The sequence below is a fragment of the Dipodomys spectabilis genome, unplaced genomic scaffold, assembly GCF_019054845.1.
Source record: "Dipodomys spectabilis isolate Male_0828 unplaced genomic scaffold, ASM1905484v1 ptg000038l, whole genome shotgun sequence".
In the NCBI taxonomy this organism is placed as follows: domain Eukaryota; kingdom Metazoa; phylum Chordata; class Mammalia; order Rodentia; family Heteromyidae; genus Dipodomys; species Dipodomys spectabilis.
The window spans coordinates 1,568,291-1,594,877 of record NW_024870715.1 but is presented as its reverse complement, the minus strand read 5'-3'; the positions used below and the strand labels follow the sequence as shown (position 1 = coordinate 1,594,877).

Below are 26,587 nucleotides of genomic sequence, written 5' to 3'. Positions count from 1 at the left end.
GCCAGGAGGTGGTGTGTTTTACTTAAGAGACACCTAACCACAGTTACTTTGCGATTTCAAATCAAAACATTCTAGTGACTGAAACAATAAGCAAGAGAATTATGTTTGGTAACAGACAACAAATGTTTCCTAAAATGTAGTTTGATTGAAGTTCTGGAAACATTTTACTGAACACATTACTACAACTCCATTTTGAAATTTATTAGTACTGCTGGCATCAGAGTAGATGCTTGACAAACACATTTTAATCTGAAGGTCACACATTCACAAGGTCCTTCTATTTATTTTATATGTTATCACTTACAAAAGGTAATTAGTAATATGAACTAATTTATTTTGAAATCATAGGGTGAAAGCTCTGTATCATTTATGCCATAAATAGGGATATTATGTGTGCTCCCAAATATCATAATATTTCTGAATATTATAGAAGACCTTGGTCACAACAGAGAAGAAGAATAAACATAGAGAAGGTGAGAAAGAAAAAGAGGAGGAGATATTAACACAAACAATATAAAAATGCCAGCAAAGACAAGATCAAGAGTAAGGGATGATAAAAATTTATCAAGTAGGGAAAATAGGTTTGTGGTGGTGTACACTTGGAATGCCAGCACTCAAGAGACTGAGGCAGGAGAATGGCCAGTTCAAAGTTACCCTGTCTTTAAAAAATTATTAATTGGGGGAAAAGAGAATTACCAGGAGCCACCATAATATAGGCCAAATTTTTGCTTCATGTGAAAATAATGAGAGTCAAAAAAATCTGGGAGGCAAATCTTGATTATGGAATCGTAACCTCTTTGTATGTATGTGTGCTGGTTCTGAGGCTTGAACTCAAGACCTGAGCACTGTCCCCAAGGATTTTTTTTTTTTTTTTTGCTAATGCTCTAACACTTGAGCCACAGCTCCACTTCCAGGTTTTTGGTGGATAACTAGAGAAATGAGTCCCATGGACTTTCTTGCCCCGGCTGGCTTTGAACTGTGATTGTCAGATCTCAGTCACCTGAGTAGCAAGGATTACAGGTGTGAGCCACAGGCACCCAGCAGAATTGTAATGTCTTCGAACAACTTCTTAATAATACTTTAAAAAGAATTTTGATATATGATGTAAGATGCATGCCAAACTTTGTTTTTTCCATACAAATAACGATTAGTCTGTTTAATAACTTCCTAGTAAAACTTTCTAGTAAATTTTACTATTTGAGTAAGACAAATTTACCCAGACTGTGCTAATCCTTTTATTTTTCTAAAATGTCCTAATAATTCTCACATATTATTCTTTTATATGCACACTAGAATAGTAGTATAATCTCCAATTAAATTTTTTTGGGGAGGATTGGTCGTGGGGCATGAACTCTGGGCCTGGGCGCTGTCCCTCAGCTCTTCAGCTCAAGGCAAGCCCTCTACCACTGAGCCACCTTCTCAGTCCTCCAATTAAATTTTTAAAAATATTAAGACCTCTTATCTTAGTTTAATATTTGTTTTTAGGCACTTTATTCTTTGCTTAATTTTTACTTACTTTTTTGTGCCTGTCCTGGGGCTTGAACTCAGGGTCTAGGCACTGTTCCTTGGATTCTTTTTCTCAAGACTAACATCCTAACACTTGAGCCACAGCAACACTTCCAGCTTTTTCTGAGTAAGTTTATTAGAGATAAGAGTCTCAAGCATTTATCTGCCCTTGCTGGCTTTAAACTACTTTGAACCACTACTCAGCCTCCTGAATAGCTAGGATTATAAGCATGTGCCACCAGTACCTGGCTCAGTAACAATATTTTATTATTTTTATCAGTTTTTGTTTAGTGGTGAGAAAAGTAGATTGAAGGAAGTCTTGTTCCAAAGCAGTCATATTAGTTATTTTTTTGTAGACTCTGGTCCCAAGAGAATTTTAGTCTTATTTTTGGCTACAAATGAAGTAAATAGGAACAAGAAAACAAGGAAGAAAAAAATTCCATTAGTAGTAATTCAGATTTTCTGCGGACTTATTTCTTAGATTACTGAGGGGTTATTGGAACTGTAATAAACTCTTTTGCTTTTTTTTTAATTCAGATTTTGTAGCTTTTATTAAATGAAATACTAACATAATTGTGTTTCACTTGAAAAATATCAGCTATTGGAATGCCAGTGCAAAGCATGCATTAAATATTCTGGGGATGAATATTTTAAGAAGTTTGTAAGTCTGTGTTTTCTCACTCTTCTTCGTTTTGTCAGTTAATGTTTATTGGATCTTTTTTTGTCCATGAAATGCTGTACTATTGTTTATGGATTGTATTCCAAAGCACCTACATGTAGTCTATTAGAAAAAGGAATAGTCTTATATGGTGATTTACTGGGCATGCTACTTAATAAACACCAGCTCTAGGCAATTTATACAATTTATACAATCTGGCATGATCTTATAATGATCTCCACTGTAGATGAGAATGATGAGAAATGAACTCATTGATCTGACTGAAGACTTGGCCGGCATTGGGTGAAGTCAAGATTCCTAAGAAAGGGCTAAGGGAACTCAGAATATATTTTTTCAAATTACCTATTATGTTGTATATTTATATACAAATATATGATTTTAGGCAATTTTATTTATGTAATTTCATACGGTATCATATATATCCTTTTTTAACCATATATGATTTTTTATCTTTGGGGGGTCTTTGCAAATGAAATTTGAGAATATTCAACTTGTGGTTTCATGTCAACTTAGAATTTTAATTATGAGGCTTGAACTCAGGGTCTGGGCACTATCCCTTAGCTTTTTCACTCAAGGCTAGTGTTCTACCACTTTGAGCCACAGTTCTAGTTTTCTGATGGCTAATTGGATGAGTCTCACAAATTTTTTTTGCCTGGACTGGCTTTGAACCATGACCTCCGGATCTCAGTCTACTGAGTAGCTGAGCCACTATTGTGAGCTACCAGCACCCCACTTCAACTTCGGATTTTTTTCTTTTAACCAACTTAAGAATACCTGTGAAGAATACTTGTGAAGAAAGAAATTCATTGGACTGGTAAATGGACATAGCCTACCAAATGCTACATTTATGCATTTCTGAAACCCGATTCTGTATCCAGAATGCATTCAATTTCTAACCATCTTCCCTTAAAAACAAAATTCAAAACTAAAGTATTTTATATCAAATGGTTATGACATAAAAGTTCTATGTTACCATGGCTATTTGCCAACCACAGATTCTGAAACTTTGTATGCTGTATGTACACACTTACTTTAAAAGGATTTTTGTAAACGTGAGAAAATCGGAGTGTCATGTCAACTTGATTTTCATTTCTTTGGGGCCAGCAATGTTAGCATATTAGATCCCCAAATACGATAACTTAACCATTTCCTTATGGGTGAACACAGATTATCTGTTTTCTACTGTGGAAAAACAAAGTACATTAATACTTTTTTATCTTCATTGTATCAGATATTCCTAGAAATCTAGCAAGTCTTTCCAGTTCTGTTTTTGACAGAGGCTAACAGAGAGCTATTAACAGATCCGTTTGGATAAATGAATGCCATTAGAGGTATTATCTGTGTCACTGTCAATTCCAGAAGTAAAAATTAAGAGTTAAGTTTCTACCTCTTCTGTCTCCTTCCTCCCTAAAAAAATCAAAGCAGGGTCAATCTTTCTTTTAGGTTTAGTTTCTTTAGTTTCTTAAATCTCCCAGGTGCATTCCCTTCAGAGGCTTGGACCAAAAATATATCGTGCTCTTTGATTAAAAAGAAATCTGGCCAAAAGATCTTCCGTTGGGGAGGGAGGGCTGTCTCCAACATTTATTCTCAAGCGTGTTACCTGGGGCTCGGAGTGGTCACCTGGGAGCGGGGTGACTGTTGGGTGCACTCAGGCTTTTATCTCCCCCTCACACAGAGGGAAAAGGGGTTAAAAGTGTGAATTCCCAGGCAGGACCAAGGAAGGCCTGGCAAAAACAGTGTAACATTCCAGGTGGGTTGTTTTTCTCAGCCAAGGCGCCAGGTTGTTTACTCAGAGCTGAAAGTTAAGAGGAATCCCTTCCGGGCCTCCTCCCTGCTCGCCGGGGGTGGGAGGTGGGGAGATCGGCCCTCCGATCTACTTCGGAAAGGAGCCGGACTCTCCACGGACCTCGCGGGGGCGAAGCGGCGAGCTGCCCGCGGAGCGCGCCGCAAGCCCACCCGGGGAGGGACGGGGCCATCCACGGAGATAACCCGAGGGACACCAGCCCTGCGTGGCAAAAGACCTATCTATTCAGAAAGTAACATCCGAGGGTGAAAGCAAATGGAGGAGTCCGCTGGATCTGAAATAGATACACACGGAAGAAAAGGAAATCGCAGCCAAAGACGCAGGACAGCGCGCCGCACCTCTCCCCGAGCAAGACGGGGAGGCGCATGCGGGCGGCCCCGCCCCGCGTCCCTCCCTCCCTCCCTCCCCTACCCCGTCGGGCCCCGCCCCCCTCGCCACCCCAGTCGGGGCGGGGCCCGCCCGCCACTTCCGAGTAGCGAGCGGAAGCGAGAGATTTGAATTGTCCGGGCCGTTGGTGGAGCAGGCTGCTGCCGGTGGTCCTGCGACCGGACAGCGCCAGCCGCGCGTGACGCGTGTGACGCGGCCGCTTCGCAACCTGAGGCTCGGCGCGCGCGCGCGCGAGGCAACGGCGCAGGTCAGAGAGAGGAACGGGCCCAACGGATAGAGGAGGCGTAGCGGGCTGGACGGCCGGACGGAATGGGTAGCGGGGGCCAGGGGCTCCGGAGCGCCTAGCTAGGGACGGGAAGGGGGAGGGGGGTGTCCGGTGTGGAGACGAGGGGCGCGGGGGGCTGAGGCCGGGAAGTGGGCTGGAGCGCTGGGGTAGCCCGCCCCCCCCCCCCCCGGTGTGGCGGTTGAGCCTGAGTGGTGAGAAGTCGGAGGCCTGGCGGCCCACCCCCCACCCCACCCCACCCCACCCCACCCCACCCCGAGATTGACTCGTGCCTGTGTCGTTCTCACCCTGTAGTGCTTCCGTTCCCTCGGCTCGGATGCTGATGTCTACAGCCCCGTTGACTCTCGAGCAATCGTCGTCGCAGGTATGGACGTCGCGGAGGGAGGGACGGTGTCAGCCGGCGAATGCAAGGGCCCCCCCTCCTCCCCTCCATCCCGCCGAAAGAGGGGTGCCCGGGCCGATTCATTCTCCCTACATGACAGCCTTTGGAAATGCCTGGCCAGGGCATTTAAACTGAAACCCGAGCCCCCTTTGTATGTGAAAAACCGGATATATTCCTTTCACGGCTGATCTTTTTTTTTCCCTCTTTTTAAAACAAAACAAAACAAAAAACCTCCCCTCTACTGAAAAATAAAAGGGAGACTTACTCATTTGCACTGGCTACAGTAACAGCCGTGTTCCACGGGGTCGCAGCTGCTAACAATAGGGAGAAGGTTGGGTTCCAGCGTTGTCCCTGCCCCTTTTCCTCCCTCTATTCATCGCCAGCTCATAGGTTGTTGAGAGAGTCCTTTGGAAGAATTCTAAGGCCCGAGGGTGCTGTTTGGATTTTCTTCTTGTTCGTCCCATCCTCGTTTCTTTTTTTTTTCTGTTTTCTCGGTCTCTGGGTGGATTTCCAGCTTGAAATTTTTCTCGATTTCTCTTCTCTTTTCCTTTTCTTTTTCCTTCCCCCTCCTTCCCTTCTTTTTTTTTTTTTCCACATCGTTTTTCGTGATGAACTACATTCCCCCCCCCCCCCCGACCACAAAATAAAAAGTCATTTCTTTTTGAAGAGTAAATGTTAAACCATGTTTAGTACAAGTTTAGTAGTTTTGTCTCTTAATGGAAAACTTGTGAGACTAGTTTGGTATTGCTTTATTTTAAGGTTTTAACATTTAAGAGTACAGTGTAATTATATGGACATCCTTTTTTAAGTAGCACTTGATATTCAGAATAAAAACATTCCTTCATGTAGTACTGGCAGTTCTTCCTTCCCTCAATTCCTGCTAATAAACTTTTCAGGAAGAAAAGATTTAAAGAGGAAATATTTAGGATCATTGAAATACTTTTCATAAGACTGCAACTGAGACACTGGCTGTCCCTTCCCAAGGATTGCAAACAAGCATTATGTTCATTTCAAATATACCACCTGCAAATAATTGTTTTTTTGATTGACTTCTACACCCGAATTTGCTTTTCCCTGCCTGGACTGTCATTATGGATTTTATTTCCTTTGTCTAGTCATATCAATGAGTTTCATATTTGATTGTGTATGTATACTACTTTAAAGGTTGGTAAATTCTGATTTCTGAACTTAGAGGTTCTGAATCAGTAGGGTAGAGGCTTGTGTTGAATAATTTGCGTATTTAACAGAAAGGCAAGAGTTTCAGAGTTTTTAAAACACTGCCTTAGTCTTCCCTATAAGAATGTTCTAATATAGTTGTTTAAATGATAGAGTTGAAAACAGATTGCCATGGTTTGAATCCCAGTTCCATTATCTGACAGTCAGTGATGAGACTTTGAGAAAGCTATTTGACCTCTCATTGTACGCCAGTTATCTCAACTGTATAATGGAGATGATGCCTTCTTGTAGGATTATTGTGAGAATTAAATGAGCTAATATATTTTCAAACCTTAGAGTAATATATAGTACATAGTAAATGATATATTACAGAGTTGCTAAACTGTACAGATCATAAATTGTCTGCTGTAGATAAAATTTTCAGATAAAAATAGGACAAGAAAGTTTCAATATCAATAAAGTGTTTGATTAATAGATTTAACTAAAAAATGTGCCATTTATTATTTTTAGTGTCTATTAGTTATACAAAGGGATTTCATTATATTTCTAATACAGGCCCATAATATATTTTGATCAAATTCACTCTTTCACATTTTCTTGCCCCTTTCTCCTCTTTTAAAACAACTTTGATAGGTTTTATTCTATTTCCATAAATTCATATAAAGTATCTAAATCATGATTGACCCTCTCTTTATCCTTTCCGTTTACCCTCTTTCATCTAGCTGTTAACTACTCCCAAACAACTCCCATTTTACCTTTATGTCTTTTTGTTGTTATTGTTTTGTTAAGGTCTAGATGCTGCACTTGTCTTTCATAGTCTGGCTTATTTTTCTTAACATGATGAACTCCCTTTTTACCTATTTTCCTTCAGACAGCATAATTTCATTATTCTTGATGGCTGTTTGTGTGTGTGTGTATATACATATATATATATATATATATGTATATACACACCATATTTTCATTGCTCATCAGTTTTTGAGTACTTAGGCAAATATGTTGGGTTTCTTTGAATAGAGATGCTATACATAAACATGAGTGATCAGATATCTATTGTATGATGACAAATTCCTTGATTATATCCCAAGAGTTATAGCAAGATCATATGGTAGTTCTGATTTTCATAGTGGCTACATTAATTTACATTTCTAACAACAGTGTATAGAGTTCTTGTTACCCTGGATCCTGGCCAGCATTTGCTTTCTTAATTATTGCCATTCTGATATAGGGGATGGTTCTCAGTGTTGTTCTGATTTGCATTTCCTACCTTTTTGAAATGTACTACAGTACTTCTTGACTCTCTGCAGTCTCCTTCTAAGTGTTGCTCCAAAAAAATCTCTGAATAGCTTCCTACTGTCTATAATATGTAATTCAAATCTCAACTTTTTCTTTCTTTACCAACTTCTTCATAGTATTGTTTCTTGATTCTGTTTCCAAGCAATATGTGGCTTTTAAGTTTTATGAGTATGGAAAAGTAAGTATGAAATCATAAGCTCAGAAGATATTTCAAGTGAGAAAGAAATCATGAGCAGTATTTGTTTATATTCATGAAATTCCAAATGCTTTATATATATTTTCTTAATTCTTATAACCATTTTTATTATACCATGATAAGATGAGAAAATGGAGTAACTTTAGTAAATTTAGTAACTTGAAAACATTTTGTAACTGGAGATGTGGTTAAAGTGATTAGAAGTTCTACTTAGCAAGTGAGAAACCCTTACTTCAAATTCGTGTACAGCCAAGAATGTTTATATTTGATTTCCTTATGAAGCTGTTTTATTTTTTAAAAATGAGTGATATATGTTGTCTACTTAAACAGTGTTAGAGAATTAAAAAAATCTGTCTTTTAACTTTCAACTATTAAATCTCCATTCTTTTTTACAAAAAAACCTGCCCAATAATGTAGTGTCATCATTGTAAAGACCAGTGGGTTAGTCTGTAAAGTATATAGTATTAGTGTGTTTCTATTGGTAACTATTTCAGAAAAAATGAAAGTATTAGGTTCAGATATATGTATATATAAATAGATACATCTGTATCTAAATAGAGAGATGAGATAGATATTGGAATCTAGACTGTTAACATGATTTCCTCTTGATTTTTTTTTTTTTTTTTTTGTCGGTCGTGGGGCTTGAACTCTGGGCCTGGGCGCTGTCCCTCAGCTCTTCAGCTCAAGGCGAGCGCTCTACCACTTGAGCTACAGTGCCACTTCCAGTTTTCTGGTGGTTTATTGGAGATAAGAGTCTCACCGTCTCTCCAGCCCAGGCTGGCTTTGAACAACAATCCTCAGATCTCAGCCTCCTGAGTAGCTAGGATTACAGGCGTGAGCCACCAGCGCCTGCTTCCTCTTGATTTTTGAAGTTGGAATACTTAACTTTGAAATTCAAGCTTCAATGTAAATTTGTGTAACTCAGCTTTATTGCTACAAATACAAAGAAATGGTGGGGGCAAAAGTCCAAATATGGCAAGAGACATCACTCAAGTAGGAGAGTATCTGCCTTGCAAGTATAAGGTCCTGAGGGCAAACCTAATACTACCAAGAAAAATACAGAGCTACAGTGCCACTTCCGGTTTTCTGGTGGTTTATTGGAGATAAGAGTCTCATGCACTTTCCTGTCTGGGCTGGCTTTGCTTTGAACCATGATCCTCAGATCTCAGCCTCCTGAGTAGCTAGGATTACAGGCATGAACCACCAGCACCCAGCTTAATATGGTAGTTCTGAAATGTTTAAAACATCGAGAAACTGCCATACTTTATTCCACAATCACTTAGCCATTTGTATCGCAATGTATGTGTACTCCAGTTTTTCCATATCCCCAATACAGTTTTTTTTTTTCCAGTAATGAGGATTGAATACTTGCCCATTGTTTTCATTGTTAATATTGTAGCTTACCCTAATGGACATAAATTGGTATATTGTTATGGTTTTGGTTTGTATGTTCCGGTGATGTTTTCATGTTCTTGTTTGCCATTTGAATTTTTCTTTGGAGAAATGTTTACTCACTTTCTCCACTTTTGGCTTTTTACTTGTTGGTTAATTGGAGAGAATCTTGGATTTAACTGCCCAAGCTGGCTTTGAAAGAGGATCTTTAGATATCAGACTCCTGGAGTTTAGCTCTGCTTAAGCTTTTGTTGTCATATCTATCAGTTTTATATTGGACTTTTTACCTTTCATCTACTTTGAGTTAATTTTTTTATATGACATTAGGGTCCCTAACTTCATTTCTTTTTTTTTTTTTTTTGGTCGGTTGTGGGGCTTGAACTCTGGGCCTGAGCGCTGTCCCTCAGCTTATCAGCTCAAGGCTAGCTAGCACTCTACCATTGAGCTACAGCGCCACTTCCGGTTATCCGGTGGTTTATTGGAGATGAGTTTCATGGACTTCCCTGCCCGACTGGCTTTGACCAGCGATCATCAAATCTCAGCCTCCTGAGTAGCTAGGATTACAAGCGTGAGCCACCAGTGCCCGGCGAACTTCATTTCTTTTTTGTTGCTATTGTACTCACTTGGAGCATGAACTCAAGGACTGGGTGCTATCCCTGAGCTTTTTTTTAATCCCTGTGCTCACAGCTATTGTTCTACCACTGGAGCCACAGCTCATTTTGGTTTTTTCATGGTTAATTTGAGATAAAAGTCTCACTGACTCTCCTTCCCAGGCTGACTTCAAACTTTACTCTTGATCTCTGTATCTTGAGTTGGTAGGAATACAGGTGTGAACTACCTGTGTCCGGCTTAATTTTTTTATGTGCCCATTTTATCATCCCATTTGTTGGAGGTTGTACATTTCCCCTTTGGTCTTGTATTCCTTATTAAAAATCAGTGGACCACAAATGTGTAGGTCTATTTCTAGACTCACCTATTCCTTTATATATCTATCGTTAGGCCAGTACCACACCAGTTTGATTAGTGTAAATTTGTGAACTTTGACATTGTCTTAGAGATAGTTCTGACAAGTATGGTTCTTCATAATGCCATATTAACTTTAAACATTAGCCCATTAGGATTTTCTTTCAGTACTGTTTTGTAGTTTTCACTACTCAAATTTTGCACTTCTTTGGTTAACTTCATTACTGTACTATTGTAAACGGTAGATTGTGAGTTGATGTCAGGTAGAAATATAACACAGTTTTTTGTGTTTATCTTATATCCTATAATTTTGCAATATTCACTTATTAGCTACTAACAGTTTTTCAGTTTTGTATTTTATAAATTCTTCAGGATTTTTCTACACATAAGATCAATGCTTCTGTGAATAATTACTTTGAATAATTACCACTCAATTTGTGTGCATTTTATTTTCTTGCCTAATTCTAAAATTTTCAGTATGTTGAATAAATAGTGGTAAGAATTGATACCATTATTTTGTTTCAGTTCTTTAGGTAGAAACATTTAACTTTGAGTATGATGTTAGCTTTTTTCACGCTTTATCTTGCTGAGAATAAACAGGATCTATTCTTAGCTAAGTTGTTGAAATTTTTCTTTAATCATGAAAGCAAGTAAGATTTTTGTCAGCTGCCTTCCTACATCACCAGAAAATTGAGATAAGTATGTGACCTTTTTTCTTTATTCTGGTAATAGGGTATATTACTTTGTTTAAAATCTTGAGATGTTGAACTACCTTTGCATACTTGAGACAAATCTTATTCTGTCATGGTAGTAATTAAATTTGTAATTAATAATGGTTTACAATTTTGCATCTGTTATCTATGAGGAATAATTAGTATGTAGTTTTCTGTTATGTTTTTTTCTGGTAATGTTACCAGGATATTGCTGGCATTATAAAATGAGTTAGAAAATATTTGCTTGTCTTTTGTCTTTGTTGAGTATATAACAATTTCATTGATGCTTTGTATCTCTAATCTGTGTTATTTTCCTGTATTAGTTTTGGGCTTTGTTCTTTTTTCTGGTTCATTATAAAGTTAAGTTTTAAAGCCTTCTATTTTAATATAGGCTAATTCCCCTTATGATGTTTTTTATTCCTTTTTTCTAAGATAATATTGTTTAATCTCCATATATTCTAGTTCTTCTTTATTTAGTGATTTCTATTATCATTCCATTATGGTTGAAGAAGATAACTGATTCCAATCTCATTGAGACTTGAATTCAGGTTTTAGTATGGTCTATCCATAGAGAATGTTCCACGTGTATTTGAAAGGAGTATGTTATAATCTGCTACTATTGGATACTGGATAGATTGAGTACTCTTTATATCCATTAGATCTAAAACTATTTCAGCAATTTTTTGCTAAATATTTTAGAGTTCTAGTTAGATAGGAATATGTGTCTATAGCCATAACTTCTTGATGAATTGATCTTTAATCAATTTTTAATACCTTTCTTTGGGTCTTATAACAATCTTTGAGTTATTGTCTACTTTAGCTCAAACTAATTTAGTCACCTAAGTTCGCTTTTGGTTACAGTATGTAACACTTTATTCCATCCTTTTTCTTTTAACGTACTTGTGTCTCTGGCGCTAATACAAAAACATGGAATGACTTGTATTTTAAGTTCATGTTATATCCTGTAGTAAGTAGTTACTGATAAGGAAAGATTATTGTTCGCTTAATCTTGATTTCTTCTATGTCTTATTTTATACCCTCTTTTGCTTTATTTAGTTGGTACTTTCATAGTGTATTATTTGTACTTGCTTATATTGCTGAGCCACACTTTCAACTCTAGCCCTTTTTGTACCATTTTAATTTTAGATGTAGTATCACTTTTTGCCTGGGGGAGGTACACTTGAGCCAATATCTTCCTATTTTATACTTCCCACTATAACTAGAATGACAAGTGTCCAGCATCACACTCAGTTCCTTCCATTAAGATTGAGTCTTGAGAATTTATTTATTTATTTATTTATTTATGGCCAGACTTGGGGTTTGACCTCAGGGCCTGGGCACTGTCCCTGAGCTTCTTTTGTTCAAGGCTAGCACTCTACCATTTGAGCCATAGTGCCACTTCTGTCTTTTTCTGTTTATGTGTTACTGAGAATCGAGCCCAGGGCTTCATGCATGTTAGGGAAGCACTCTACCATTAAGCCATATTCCCAACTCCGGTTGTGAACTTTTTAGTTCAGACTGGCATAGAACTTTACACCTTCATCTCTGTTTCCCTTATAGGTAAGATAACATGTGCATATCAGTGTACCAAATTATTGGTTGAGAAAGGAGTGGGTGGGGAGGTCTTAGAAATTTTTTTCTAGGCTAGTCTCAAACTGTGATCCTACCAAGAGTAAGAGTAAGGACTATATTCATAAGTCACACCTCCAGGCATTTTATATGTTTTTTTACTTACGTTCTTAGTAGTTAGGAATTATATTTACTATTTCAAACTTCTAACAATCTAGTTTGATTCCAGGCCATTTAGCATTAGTAATAAATAAAAAGTATACTACGTCTTACTATGTTGTTGTTGCAAATTTGTGCCCATTTTATATTTACTAGTGTTTTCCTCAAACTAATATCCCTATATCTTGATATGATTTGCTGAATTGACTTATCATTTTCACAGTTGAATTAACCATGGTACCTTTGTTTAAAAGCAAGTATTTGAGCTTGTGTCTGACCTTTATATTATAGTCTGTTCTTGTTCACATATCTTGTTGTCTTGATTGATTTAGTTCTGTAGAAAGTCATGAAATCACAGTCTAAGATGTCCAACTTTGTCCTTTTAAGAACCATTTTTGCTATTATTGGGCCCTTACATTTTAATGTATATTTTAGAATCAGCTTGTCAATTTCTACTAGAGAGAGAAAGCAAGTACTTTTAATAACTACTATAACTCACCATGGCTTTATTGTGCAATGCTAAGTCATAAAAATATATTTACGCTTTCAAGCCGGGCGCTGGTGGCTCACGCCTGTAATCCTAGCTACTCAGGAGGCTGACATCTGAGGATCGTGGTTCAAAGCCAGCCTGGGCAGGAAAGACCGTGAGACTCCTATCTCCAATAAACCACCAGAAAAACCGGAAGTGGCGCTGTAGCTCAAGTGGTAGAGCACTCGCCTTGAGCTGAAGAGCTGAGGGACAGCGCCCAGGCCCAGAGTTCAAGCCCCATGACCGACCAAAAAAAAAAAAAATATATATATATATATATATATATATATATATATATATATATTTACTCTTTCATATGTATCGGACATATAAAAGTAACATTCAGAATAATTTATACTGGACTTTCAAATAACATCTGAGTTATAAAGAAAAGAAATTTACTCACCCATGGTATAAGCCCTGTTTTCACTGTATTTGATGTTGGTATAATTTGGGGAGGGGAAGGGGAAAAACAAATTGTTTAAATAGGGATACAGATTGACCCATTGCAACAATGAGATGTACTAGATGCTTTGTTGAAAAATGAACTTTACAATTTAGGTGGGGGGTGGGGAGGTGGAGGGGTAGCTGAGGAGGTGGGAGGGAAGGGATAGTAGGGGAAAAGCAAAGGAGGAGGAAGCAACAATGCTGGATAAAAAAATGTACTCATTACCTTGCTCATGTAACTGTAATCCCTTTATATTTTGACAATAAAAAACTTAATTTAAAAACAAGAAAAGGAATTTTTAGAGTACATCAATGTGCTTTGCACAGAATGGATTTGGCTTTTCTAATTGGTGATTTAGATAATCCCTTGAAAATATATATATATATATATATATATTTTTTTTTTTTTTGGTCCGGTCGTGGGGCCTGAACTCTGGGCCTGGGCGCTGTCCCTCAGCTCTTCAGCTCAAGGCTAGCACTCTACCACTTGAGCCACAGCGCCACTTCCAGCTTTTTTCTTATGTGGTGCTGAGGAATCAAACCCAGGGCCTCAGGCATGCAAGGCAAGCGCTCTACCACTGAGCCACCTTCCCAGCCCCCCTTGAAAATATTTTTTAAATTGTAGATTAAAAAAAATCAAGTAATTTCCCTTTTTAAGATATATGTGCTTTTCAAGCCCAGTACCAATGGCTCATGCCTATAATCCTGGCTACTCAGGAGGCTGAGATCTGAGGATCACAGTTTAAAGTCAGCCCAGGCAGGAAAGACTCTTCTTAACACTAAAGCTGCCCCCCCCCTCCAAGTTCAAGGACCTTCAGGCCCTTACTTTAAGCCTCAGGACAAGAAAAAAAAAGGAGATTCCAGCTGGTCTTCTGTGTATTTATAATCCCATTTCAATTTTGCTATTATCAGTAGGATTAGGAGCTTTCATAAGTGACCAGTGAGTAAGACCTGGAGTTTATTCAAATGGTAGATGTCTGGAGAAACGAGAGAAAATTTCTTTCTTGTTTTTGTTATCTATCTCTGTTTAACAAATTCTTCTGGTTTAAATAAACTTAACTTGTGGGTCAGGATTTTGGAAGCAGCTTAACTGTGTTTCCTACAACTCTGCAGTCCAGGTTTAGTCAAATGAATAGTTGATTAGACCTCAAGGATCTGTTTCTAAAGTATCTCATTGTTATGGCTGAGGGTAAAAGATCTCTTTTTTTACCAAGTGGGCTCCACATGAAGCATCTTAAAGGTCTTTGTAATATGGCAATGTGTTATTTTCTCCAGAGGGTAGCTTGTGACATAGTAAAGAAGGATGTCACAAAGTCTTTTATGAACTAGTCATGTACTGTCACTTCTGCCATAGACTTTTTTTTGGTGAAACCAAATCCTAGTCCCTCACCACATTCACAATTATGGAAGTGGGCCATCAGGCTCCCTCTTCTAAAAGGAACATCAAACTCTGAGCATACTAACTGATCAACTAGAGTTAAATAATGAGGTAGAATCAGACTATCTCTTGACAGTGATTTCCTTCCCTTGAGGAAGAGAACAATTAGTTTGACCTTATTTTTAAGACTGTTACTGAAATACATACCTAAAAACCAGTGTTTTCTTTATTCTCCCAAAGAAATCTTAAAAAATCATATTTGACCTGGGAACCAATGGCTCATGTCTGTAATCCTAGCTACTCAGGAGGCTGAGATCTGAGGATCATGGTTCAAAGCCAGCTCAGGCAGGAAACTTTAACTCCAATACAAACTACTTAGAAAAAGCCAGAAGTGGTACTGTGGCTCAAGTGGTAGAGTGCTATGCTAGAATTGAGCAAAAGAAGTGCTAGGGCCTGAGTTCAAGCCCTAGTTACAGCCCCCACCAAAAGAAAAACCATACTTGAAGGAAAACACCTTAAACTATAAAATCCATCTAAACATATGTGCAAATGGTCCTTTTTTTCACTGTTTACTGCTGCTGTTTGAGATTAGTTTGAAATGAAAATCATCTTTTCTTTTTTTTTTTGCTGTTCCTGGGACTTGAACTCAGGACCTGGGCTCTATCCTTGGCCCTCTCTGTGCTTCAGGCTAGCACTCTACCCACTTGAGCCACAGTGCCACTTGTCTTTTTCTGTCTGTGTGGTACTGAGGAATCGAACCCAGGGCTTCATGCATGCTAGGCTAGCACTCTACAACTAAGCCACATTCCCAGCCCCTAGAATATAACTTTTTATGAAAGCACAAAAATGTGAGAAGAATACATATTTAGAACAAACTACTTAAAGTCAGTAGGAAAAGCATATTCGTATAAGAAAATGTGAGTTTAATTGGGTTAATCAGTATTCATAAAATAATGTGTTAGGTTCAGTATCTTAAGGTTTCCTGGCAATCTTCAGTTTAGCTTTTAATACAGTATACTGTTGGGTTTGTTTGTTTATGTTTGTGCACTTCTATTTCTATGTGAAGTTATCACTTATGGGCTAGTTCATTCTCACATAGAAGCTCTGTGAACTGGGATAGGTTATTTTTTATTTTGCGCAGAGTTTATATAACTCATGCTGACCTGGATTTGCTGGCTTGAAAACTCTCTCAGTGTCCCAAACACTCTGAATTCACCATGCATCATCCCACCCACTTGTTCTTAGATTGTTTTGCAGCTGTAAAAAAATTGTTACATTAAACTAGTAGCATTCCACTTGATTTCTATGAGTTTGAGTAGACTTTGACTCAACCTTTGGTAAAGTGAAACTTTGGTGTTAGTATTGTATCTTCCTGTTTTTGATCTTTTAGGAGAAATATAACAGTAATGATTTAACTTGTATAGATTAATAAAAGAATTGTTGTATAGAAATATAAATGACATTACTACTGATGTGTCTTAGTTAGGAAATGTTACATGTTGGTAAAATTTTGAGCAGAAAGTAAATAGAGTTCTTTGACATAGGAGTTGTAGTTCTGGGATACAAATTTTGTCTTAACAAATCAAGGGGAAAAAAGACTTGATTATATGTAACATAAGCTTAGATTCTATGTTAGGATAACTATAAGTCCCTTTTGTTTTTATTTTAAGCACTACTTGAATGTCTAGCTGGAAATTTGAAAATCTAGACAGTTTTTTGTTGTATAGGATTTACTGCACATAGCAAAGTATCCTGCAAATCTAGCTCTTTCAATAGTCATTTTAAATGTTTTAATATTTAAACATTCCCTCCAGTTCTAAAAAATGTCCTCAAACTCTTGTTGAGAACTACTGGTCTTAACATGTGAAAGCTGAGGTAAGAAATGAAGTACTGTACTAACTATGAAATTGTTAACATTATTAATCATGCACTGCCTGCTTCTTATTTTTCCTAGTAAAATGAATGAAAATAAACCTGGAGACTCACAGAACCTAGGTAAGTAACTATATTTAAACTATTTTCATGATAATCTTTTTAGAATGTTGCCAGCTAATAAGAATGAATTTTCTTACACATGCACAGTTCACATATACATGTACTGAAATATGCTATTGTGTGTATTCATTTCCATAAACAACTCTTTATGAGAGGGCTCTGCCCAATTTTGTTTGTATTCTGTATGTATAACAGATATGGTTTGTATCTGAATAAAGCAGGTCTATGTATTTAATTTTTTTATTTATTTTTTGTCAGTTCTGGGGCTTTAACTCAGCCTGGGTGCTGTCCCTCGGCTCTTCAGCTCAAGGCAAGCATTCTACCATTTGAGCCACAGCACCACTTCGGTTTCTGATGGTTTATTGGAAATAAGAGAATCACAGACTTTCCTGCCTGGGATGGCAGTCCTCAGATCTCATGTCTGTAATCTTAAGAAATCTATTTTTAAAACAGTGTAACAAAATTAAATGGTTATACAATAAGTTTAACAATAATTTAACCAAGTTAAAAAGGAAAGGAAAACTTCTAGGAACACAAGTCTCTCCAAAGATACGTTTCTTTTGGCCTTTGTTTTTAATGTTTTCTTCATTTGCTTTAAAAAGCTACTACTGACTTGTTATCATGAAAGATGAGTCATCTAAATTGTTCAATTTTTCAGTTTTTGTTGATCTTCTCTATAAATAATATACTTAAGCTGGGTGCTGGTGGCTCACACCTGTAATCCTAGCTATTTAGGAGACTGAGACTTGAGGAACAAAGTTCAAAGCCAGCCAGGGTAGGAAAGTCTGTGAGACTCTTTTTCTCCAAGTGACCGTCAGAAAACTGGAAGCGACACTGTGCCTTAAAGTGGTAGTATGCTAGCCTTGAGCAAAAATTACTCAAAGACAATTCCTGGGCCCTGAGTTGAAGCCCCATGACCAACAAAAAATAAAATAATAATATACTTTAAATTTTACATACACTGTTGCTTTTAGACCATGTCTGTTGACTGTCTTACTTTGGATGATGAACTTTGCTCCTAAAATCTCCTCTAGGATTACTTATTTTGTATCAGCTATTCTAATGCTTTCAAAATTTTATATATATACATATATATATATGTTACATATATTTGAGAAATACAAATTCAACCCTACAAATTTATCCAAGTAATTTCATCTTTTACTTACATGAATATGCTTAAGAATGTTTCATTATTAGCCATAGTCCCTCTGTACATCATCACCTTTATAATAACAATAAATAAATGAAAAAAATAGAAAAAAAGTTCATTATCATAATAAAACCAATATCATTTGGTAAAGTAGGAGGTAAAAATAATGACTTCAGAACAACTTTACTGAATTTTTTTCTGTGTTTTGTTATTTTAAATTTTTGTGCCAGTACTTGGTCTTGAACTCAGGATCTTATGCTCTTCTTAGCTTTTGAGCCACTTCAGGGCTAGCTTGAAAACTCTACACTTCAACTTCCGTTACTGGGGTGTTTTTTTTTTAATTTTGGTTTTGATTTTGTTTGTGCCAGTTCTGAATCTTGAACTCTGGACCTGAGCTCTGTCCCTGACTTTTTGTGCTCAAGGCTAGCATGCTACCATGTAAGCCACAGCTCCATTTCTGGCTTTTTGGTGGTTAATTGGAAATAAGTCTCACAGACTTTCCTGCCTGAGCTGTCTTTAAACCATGATCCTTATAGCTCAGCCTCTTGAATAGCTAGGATTACAAGGATTACCAGTACCCATTTTCTTTCATTGAGTTTTAAAGACAAAAAAATTTTAAATACGGTGATCATGATGCAATATACCTATAAACTGATACATTGAATGGTAATCCCTTTGTACAACTACTTAAAGATAAAAATACAATTTTAAAAGATAGCCAAATAAAAATACAGAAGTTGTCTGCTTATTTTTAAAGCTCCATGCTTCAAAACTAGTAGATTCCTAGCTGGGCGCAGGTGGCTCACGCCTGTAATCCTAGCTATTCAGGAGGCTGAGATCTGAGGATTGTGGTTCAAAGCCAGCCTGGGCTGGAACATCTGTGAAACTCTTATCTCCAATAAACCACTAGAAAACCAGAAGTGGTGCTGTGGCTCAAGTGGTAGAGCACTCGCGTTGAGCTGAAGAGCACAGGGACAGCGCCCAAACCCAGAGTTCAGGCCCCACGACCGACAAAAAGAAAAAAAAATAGAAAAAATCTAGTGGATTCCTTATCTAGAGTCCCATATTATTTTGAGATCTTTCTTTTTCAATATAGGTTGTATGAGCCTAAAAACTAGCAGAGGTAAAAGTTTAAAGCTTCTGTACAAAATGTCATGTCAAAACCAGCTTTACAATGTCGGAGTGGGGGGGGGGGAGAGGGGGGGTTTGATTGGGTGGGGGGGAGGGGGGAGGGTGGGAAGGGAGGCGAAGGGTAAACAAAGAAGGAGGCTGCAATGCTTGGTAAGAAATGTATGCATTATCCTGCCCATGTAATTGTAACCCCTCTGTACAGTATGTTCTCAAATAAAATTTAAAAAAAAAAAAAGTTTAAAGCTTCTGGTCTTTTTGAGCATTCAGCACTCTAGGCTCTCTTTGTATATACTGCTACTTTTCAGAACTTTTATTCCCCTAGGTCTCAGCTTTTCCCATCCTTTTCTTTTTGGTCTCTGCTGCTTGCAGCTGTCTGACATCATTTGTCCTAGGCTTTTGCTACTAGTTTGTTAGCCCTGAGAAAGTTCTAAGGCTGGCAAAAGAATAGCAAGCATATACTGATTCCATCTGGTGTGTACCTCTTTCCTCAACTGTTTTTGGGAAAGCCAGATGACATATTGTGAGTAGTCTTCCTGAGAAGCCTAGGAGGCAAGGGCCTGAGGTTTCTTGCCAACACACAGGAGGAACTGTAGCCAAAAGCACATGAGTAGTAGTAGATCCTACAGCTGGGATACCTTCAGATAAGATCTAGCTGATATCCTGAACTATGATCCTCTTGATCATAGGGCTAAGGCCCCATCACTCAGAACACTGCCACATAGCTCAAAATAATTGCTTTTCCTTGGGACAAAGGTCTGTATTATTCCGTCTTGGTCCAGCAAGCCTATAAAATTTACATGGATCACTCAAGGACCTAGGCCCAAGCTAGAAATGTTTATAGTAAGAGAGTAAATTAAAATGCCTTCATCAAGATTTTGAGCAGCTTATTATTCTAATTTTGAAAGTTTATTGTACTCCAGAGCATCTAAAAGTGGATCCTGATGGTTTTTCTTTTTGCAATTTCATCAGCAGTGGAAGAATGGAGCTTTGCAATTCCCTAATATATCATGTTCAGTGATGTTATCCTTAGATTGCCCTTTTAATTACGTGCTGGAATCCATGAGAAATGTCGTTATATTTATTATGTTTTAGAAGTAGGTATTGCCAATGACAGTGAAATGTGATTTGCTTTCAAAGCATTTAACATATCAAGTCAAAGAAGCTTCAGTTGCTCATTTAAAATTTTTAAGTATTTTATTTAAGTATTTATGTTTACTTTTTCACTATTAGCTTGTGTTTTCTGTCGAAAAACTGATGACTGTCCTTATAAATATGGAGAGAAGAAAACAAATGAGAAATGGAATCTCACTGTACATTACCATTGTTTGGTGAGTATAACTTACAATTCTAAAAAGTTGGTATGCTTAAGAGAAATTAGTCAGACAACTTTTTGAGAATAATTTAACATACCTATAAAACTGTGATTTTTTTTGTATATCAAATTTTAAGCTTCTGAAATTACCTGTATATGCAAAAGACTTGTACATGTACGTGTAAATGACTTGTCATCAGTACCAATATGTCTTAGTGGAATAAAGGATTTGTTAGGTCTATATAAGATATGTTGTTTTTACCACTTTCTTATTTCTTCTGTTTATATTGCTAAATTACAGAAAATACTTGTTTAAAGGTTCAGGAAATAGAAGAATTGTATTTTCATTTTACAGAGTACTTGGAAGGAAAAGTTCTGGCTAAAGGTAATTAATATTACTTGAAAAGGAAGTAGTATAGATCACTGAAAAGAAAGCAAAAGAATGAGAATTAATCTCTCATTTGTTTTCTCTTCCCTGTACCAACTTTACATTTTATTAACTCAGAAATGAATGAATTAATGCGCCATTATAATCATTCCTAGGCTGAAGAATTTGTTATTAGCTAAATAGATCTACTTATTCATGAGCTTATAATCAAGATGTCAGCCAGGGGATGTCAGAGTGGTGGATTACACCTGTAATCACAGATACCCAAGTAGTGTAAATCAAGAGGATCATAGTTCAGGATATCAGCTAGATCTTATCTGAAGGTATCCCAGCTGTAGGATCTACTACTACTCATGTGCTTTTGGCTACAGTTCCTCCTGTGTGTTGGCAAGAAATCTCAGGCCCTTGCCTCCTAGGCTTCTCAAGAAAACTACTCACAATATGTCATCTGGCTTTCCCAAAAACAGTTGAGGAAAGAGGTACACACCAGATGGAATCAGACTATCAGTAAATTTGTAGAACATATTTTTAAACCTGCTATTATTCATTTTAAGATTCTTCAGTATTCACTAAATATATTTCTTGGTGGTTCACTAAAGATGCTGTGTTGTGTCTCAGATAATCTATGAGTTAAAGACAGAACCTAATCATTTTGTGTCATGCCTTAAAGGAACATGAACCTGCATTTTAATATGTTTGTAAGCTCTGGAATCTTTTATATTGTACAGTAGAAAATGAAATAAATTTACTTTCTTTGAGAGCATTTGCTTTTTATGCAGTGGAGCTAGAACTATTAGGATATTTTTCATTTAATTCATAAGTAATATGTATCAACTGTATTTCAGGACATTAATGAAAATTTCTCTAATTACAACTCAGTCAATTGAAGTGGATATTTTTGTTTTTGTTTTGTGCTGGAACTGGGATTTGAACTCAGGACCTGGCTTCTTGTTCCTTAGTTTTTTTCATTCAAGGCTAGTGTTCTACTCCTTGAGCCACGCTTTCCACTTCTTGCATGGGCTTCTAACTAATCCTCAGATCTCAGCCTTTTGAATAGCTAGGTTTGCAGGCATCATCTGATCTACAAGCACCCAGCTATTGAATTAAAAAAAAATGAACTATTCGTTGAACATGCCAAAATTCCTCTATATTCTGTCTTACTAATAAATTAGTATAATACTTCAGAAAATATATTGATCACAGATTTGACATGTTTAAGATTCAAATAGACAAATAGAATCTGATGAACTGAATCTGTGTTCTCATGAACTCTAGGATGCTAGAGATGAAATAGTAGATAATAGGGTCATTCTCCTACTCACTTTATTACTTGTCCATTATCTACATGATCACTACTATGAAATATGCAAAGAAAGACTATATAGGTCTTCATAAAGTCTGTAAATAGAGACAATCTGTTAAAGCTTTAGTGTTTAAATCATCCTGCATAAGATTCTAGAAGGTTAAATATACAGTCTTAGTTTGCAAGCCAAGATTTTTTATTCATATTCTACACTTTTCTTGATTTACGCTTCCATCGTTTATGTAAACTATGAAGTTAAAAATGACTGTTTTTCTTTCTTCCCTCCCTCACTCCATTCCCTTTCTTCCTTCCCTCCCTCCCTTCTTTTTTTTCTTTTTCTGCTCTTTCTTCCTGGAATACTTTTGGAATCAGTTGGGACATACAGATTGTTAATTTAAACATAAAATGTCTTTCAAAGTGTGATAGCTTCTTTACAAAAATTTTTTTTATAATAGATGTTTGAAATTTGAGTCATTTGATGTCTATTTTTATTGAAATTATTGAGTACATATATATATATATTCCACATATTCTCTCTCATTCTTTCCCTGTCCACCTCCCTCGCTCTCTTTGTCTACCTCTCTCCCTCTCCTTCTCCTTCTCCTTCTCCCTCTCCATGCTAGTTTGGGTTAATTTTCTAATTGAGAATGTATTCACAGTTAATGTCAAGTGGAATTTGGCAGAGAGGTAAAGAAGAAGAAGGACTTTATGGTTTTCTAATAGAAGATATCAAAAAGGAAGTGCATAGAGCTTCTAAACTGGCAAGTAATTTTTTTGTTCACTATATTAAATACTACAAATATTGTCAATACTTGAGAAAACTCATCAGTTTCTCTACTGGAAATTGTGACTTCAGTTTTATGTTGCAGTGCATATTTGTATCAGATATTAATGGTAAGTTGCAGTAAAACCTTGTGGTTTTGAAAGTGAGAGTTTAACTGCACCTCCTTATCTTCTTCAATTTCCATCATGTTATTCACTCTTACATCAGAATTGTGACCCATAGTTCTACTCTGCTGATCTACAAACCTTTAATCTTGAAGAAACAAAGATTGCATTGTTTTCCTCATATGTGGAAACCAGAATTAACTTAGAAACATATAAGTAAATTCATTGGGTAGTATGTAAGCACATACAATGTATTAACTGAAATATGGTAGATCAAGGGAGAATTCAAATAGTGTAATTCCTTAAAAAGGCAAAGTTTAACAAAATAAGCCCCACCAAACAGGTATTTGAGGGGAGGGAGAAGGGTAGAGGAATGAAGAGAAGAATACAGTCAGGAATTCAATGTTTATCCTTCAAAATTAAGAATAGTGAGATGGGGGGAGGAATTGGGAGGAATGAGTGAGAATGTTGAAAAAGGTGACATTGATCAAAACACATTCTATTCATAAACTGCTTTGTTAAATGACAACTCCTTTGTGCAACTTCTCAAAGATAAAATAAAAACTCAATCTTTAATGATAACCTTGTGATTAAGGGTGATCTTTGGACCTCCCTTACAGTTTAAAATTACCCAATTTCTTAAAGTATTTGAATCCTGACTTAAGTATGTTGTGAAACTTCTGAAAAGGAATCTTGCCTGCCACTCCTCCTCCCCACCCCTTTTATTAAAATAGAATTCCTTGTGTCAGTTCACTGGGCAGATCTTAGATTAGCAAAAGGATTTCCTATGTTTTGAGGAGTTAAAAAATAAGATTGTAGTTCCTAAATTAATACCCATTAAGGCCAACTTAAGTATACCAAGACATTTCAGATACATCTGTGTATTCTAATTATCAATAGTCTTTCTTTATAACCACTGCTATAAGTTGTGGCAATGATCCAGCATTTGTTTCCTAAGATTTCCCTAACAAAATTAAAGAAATATATTCTTAATTTTTGAAGACCAGAGTTATAATGCAACATTACAAAAGGTTGATCCCTTCTAGAGATTCTGAGGGAGAATTTGTTCTCCCTCTTGCATTCCTTCTGCTAATTGCTTGTTTGTAGCAACATAACTTCAATCTCTGCTTACGTCTGACATATTTTCTGAGATTTTATGAAACACATCAGTCATAGAATTAGGACACCTTTATTACAGGCTCATCTCTTGAGAATCCTTAATTTTATTTGCAGATAAACTATTTCCATATAAGTTGAATTGACAGATGCGAGAAGTTAGAACTTGATGCATTCTTTTGGAGACCAGCAGTAAACGTACTACAGCTGTCTTAAGACTTTTTCATTTTGGTTAGGTTAACTAGGTAATCTGAGCTAAATTGTTAATTTTTTTTTTTACCCAATAAGTTTTATTATTGTTTTCCTGTGATTCATGCTTTCTGTTGAGATTTCAGTACAACTGTCATGTATAGCTGTTATGTTTATAAACCCTTCATTTTAAAGTATTTTAGCAGGTGAGAAGGAAAAGCTTCCTTGTTGCATTTTACATTTTCAGTACATTTCTTTACTATCACACCTGTTAGTGATGAGAATAATTTTTAGCCTGCCCAAAAGGAATATTTATTAATAACCTTGATTATATAATAAAAATTTTATATTGTGGCTCTTTCCATGTATCTTCTAGAAATGCAGTGTCTGCAGGAAAAGTGGCGCTTCAATTGGATGTGTGGCACCGCGGTGTAAACGAAGTTACCATTTACCATGTGGACTTGAGCGAGAATGTATTTTCCAATTTACTGGCAATTTTGCGTGAGTTACTTATTAAATATAAAACATGAATGTTAAAAAATAGTGGAAAATAGATATCTCAAACATATTTCGAAGTTACTCTTTTTAATCTATACCGAACTTATACATTTTTACTTACGTAAAGACTCTCCATAGTAAATTATATTGTTTAATATATTTTCCTCTGCATGCTAAATATTGAGAATTTCAGTGTCTAGATGGGACTAATAATACTTACCTTCACCTTTCATCTCTAGGATATGGTGTTGAGCTTTTAAATTCTAGATTAAGTCACTGTTTAGAATTAACTCATTCTCCCTCCTTCCCCCACACTATTTGATTTAGTCCAAAAAGAATAAATATTATACCCTGGAATTCCCCTGGAAATATTTGCTTTCAGAGTACAACTTCAAGATTTTAGAAATTTTGCCATTTTGGTATTATGAGTGTTTTATTTCAAGTCTTCATATTTAGACCTGTCATTAGACTTCTTCATATTTAGACCTATCATTAGACTTACATTTAAGAACAAAAAAACAATTTGGAAAAAACAAATGGGAACAAAGTGGGTTAGGTTTTTAATAGGTTTTTAATTTGTATTTCATTATGTGATTAAAACCTTTGTGTAAATTTCAGCCTCAATTTTACATAATGTCAAGTAGAGTAGTATGTACAAGTAGAGTAGTATGTACTCGGATGTTGAATACAAGAGTACATATTGCTAACAATATTACCAATGTTAACAAAATTCTGTATGAGGTAAGTCTGAACTACTAAAGTTTATATTTTGGGGGTCTAGCTTTTCTTTCTTACAGATTGTAAACATTATTTGTAGTGCCAAGTCTCTAGTCTTACTTTAGATTAATGACTTTTCTCCTTACTATTGTGAGTTGTAATATGTAGCCTAATAATGTTTTGTACTCCATTACATATTATTCTTAAATAACTTGTATTCTTAGGTCATTTTGTTGGAGTCATCGACCTATTCAGATAACTACATCTAATAATTATAGAGACTCCTTACCATGCACCATTTGTTTGGAATACATTGAGCCTATACCTACTTACAGTGTATTACAAAGTCCTTGTTGTAAAAATGCATGGTTTCATAGAGACTGTTTACAGGTAAGATATGTTTTATAAGCTTTTACTTACAAAATGTGTTGCTTGCTGATTTGAGTTTTAAATCAGAATTGGTGTGTGTATTCTAGTTCTATTTTTAACTTTTATGTCAATTTGTACCTTATTTCAAATAAAACACTTAACCCATTCAGTTGTATAATTAACATTTTAATAAATAGTTGAAAGGCAACTTTTTTTTGTGTGCTGTTGTCTTTTTTTTTTTTTTTTTTAACATACCGGGGCTTGATCTCCAGGCCTTGTATTATCAATCAGTTTTTTCCACTCATGGCTGGTACTCTACCATTTGAGCCACATCTCCACTTCTAAGATAAAAATTTTAATATATATATGTAAATTTATACAAATTTGCTTTTATTCTAAGGATTTTGTATTCCACAGTGACTTAAAAAAATCCTAAATTCCACTTACATTTAAGCTAGGAACCCAGGAAATGATAAAATTGGTAGCAAACTAACCATTAAGAGGCCATTGTTGATTTATTTTATTTTTAGACTACCAAGGAGAGCATGTTAGTATATGTCTATAATCCTAGTACTAGGGAAGCAGATGCCGGAGGTTCACAAGTTTAAGGCCAGCCTAGGCTGTGGCTACACAATAACTCCTTTACAGGGATGTGGTTCTGTTACTGAC

At 36.4% G+C, this 26,587-nt stretch overlaps 1 protein-coding gene across 3 annotated transcripts in view; it reads left to right on the top strand.

Moving 5' to 3' along the window:
- The first annotated feature begins 4,495 nt into the window (after positions 1-4,495).
- G2e3 (G2/M-phase specific E3 ubiquitin protein ligase) overlaps positions 4,496-26,587 on the top strand; it is a 44,245-nt gene continuing 22,153 nt past the window's right edge. For 2 of the 3 annotated variants that reach the window (XM_042677406.1, XM_042677404.1), the window contains exons 1-7: positions 4,496-4,623; positions 4,954-5,023; positions 16,814-16,854; positions 20,369-20,466; positions 22,801-22,902; positions 24,711-24,835; positions 25,774-25,939. In XM_042677406.1, the coding sequence (XP_042533340.1) occupies positions 16,818-16,854; positions 20,369-20,466; positions 22,801-22,902; positions 24,711-24,835; positions 25,774-25,939 (528 nt within the window). In that variant the 5' untranslated portion in view covers positions 4,496-4,623; positions 4,954-5,023; positions 16,814-16,817. Of the gene's footprint in view, positions 4,690-4,953; positions 5,024-16,813; positions 16,855-20,368; positions 20,467-22,800; positions 22,903-24,710; positions 24,836-25,773; positions 25,940-26,587 lie in introns of all 3 variants that reach the window. The other variant, XM_042677405.1, reaches the window with a different exon arrangement.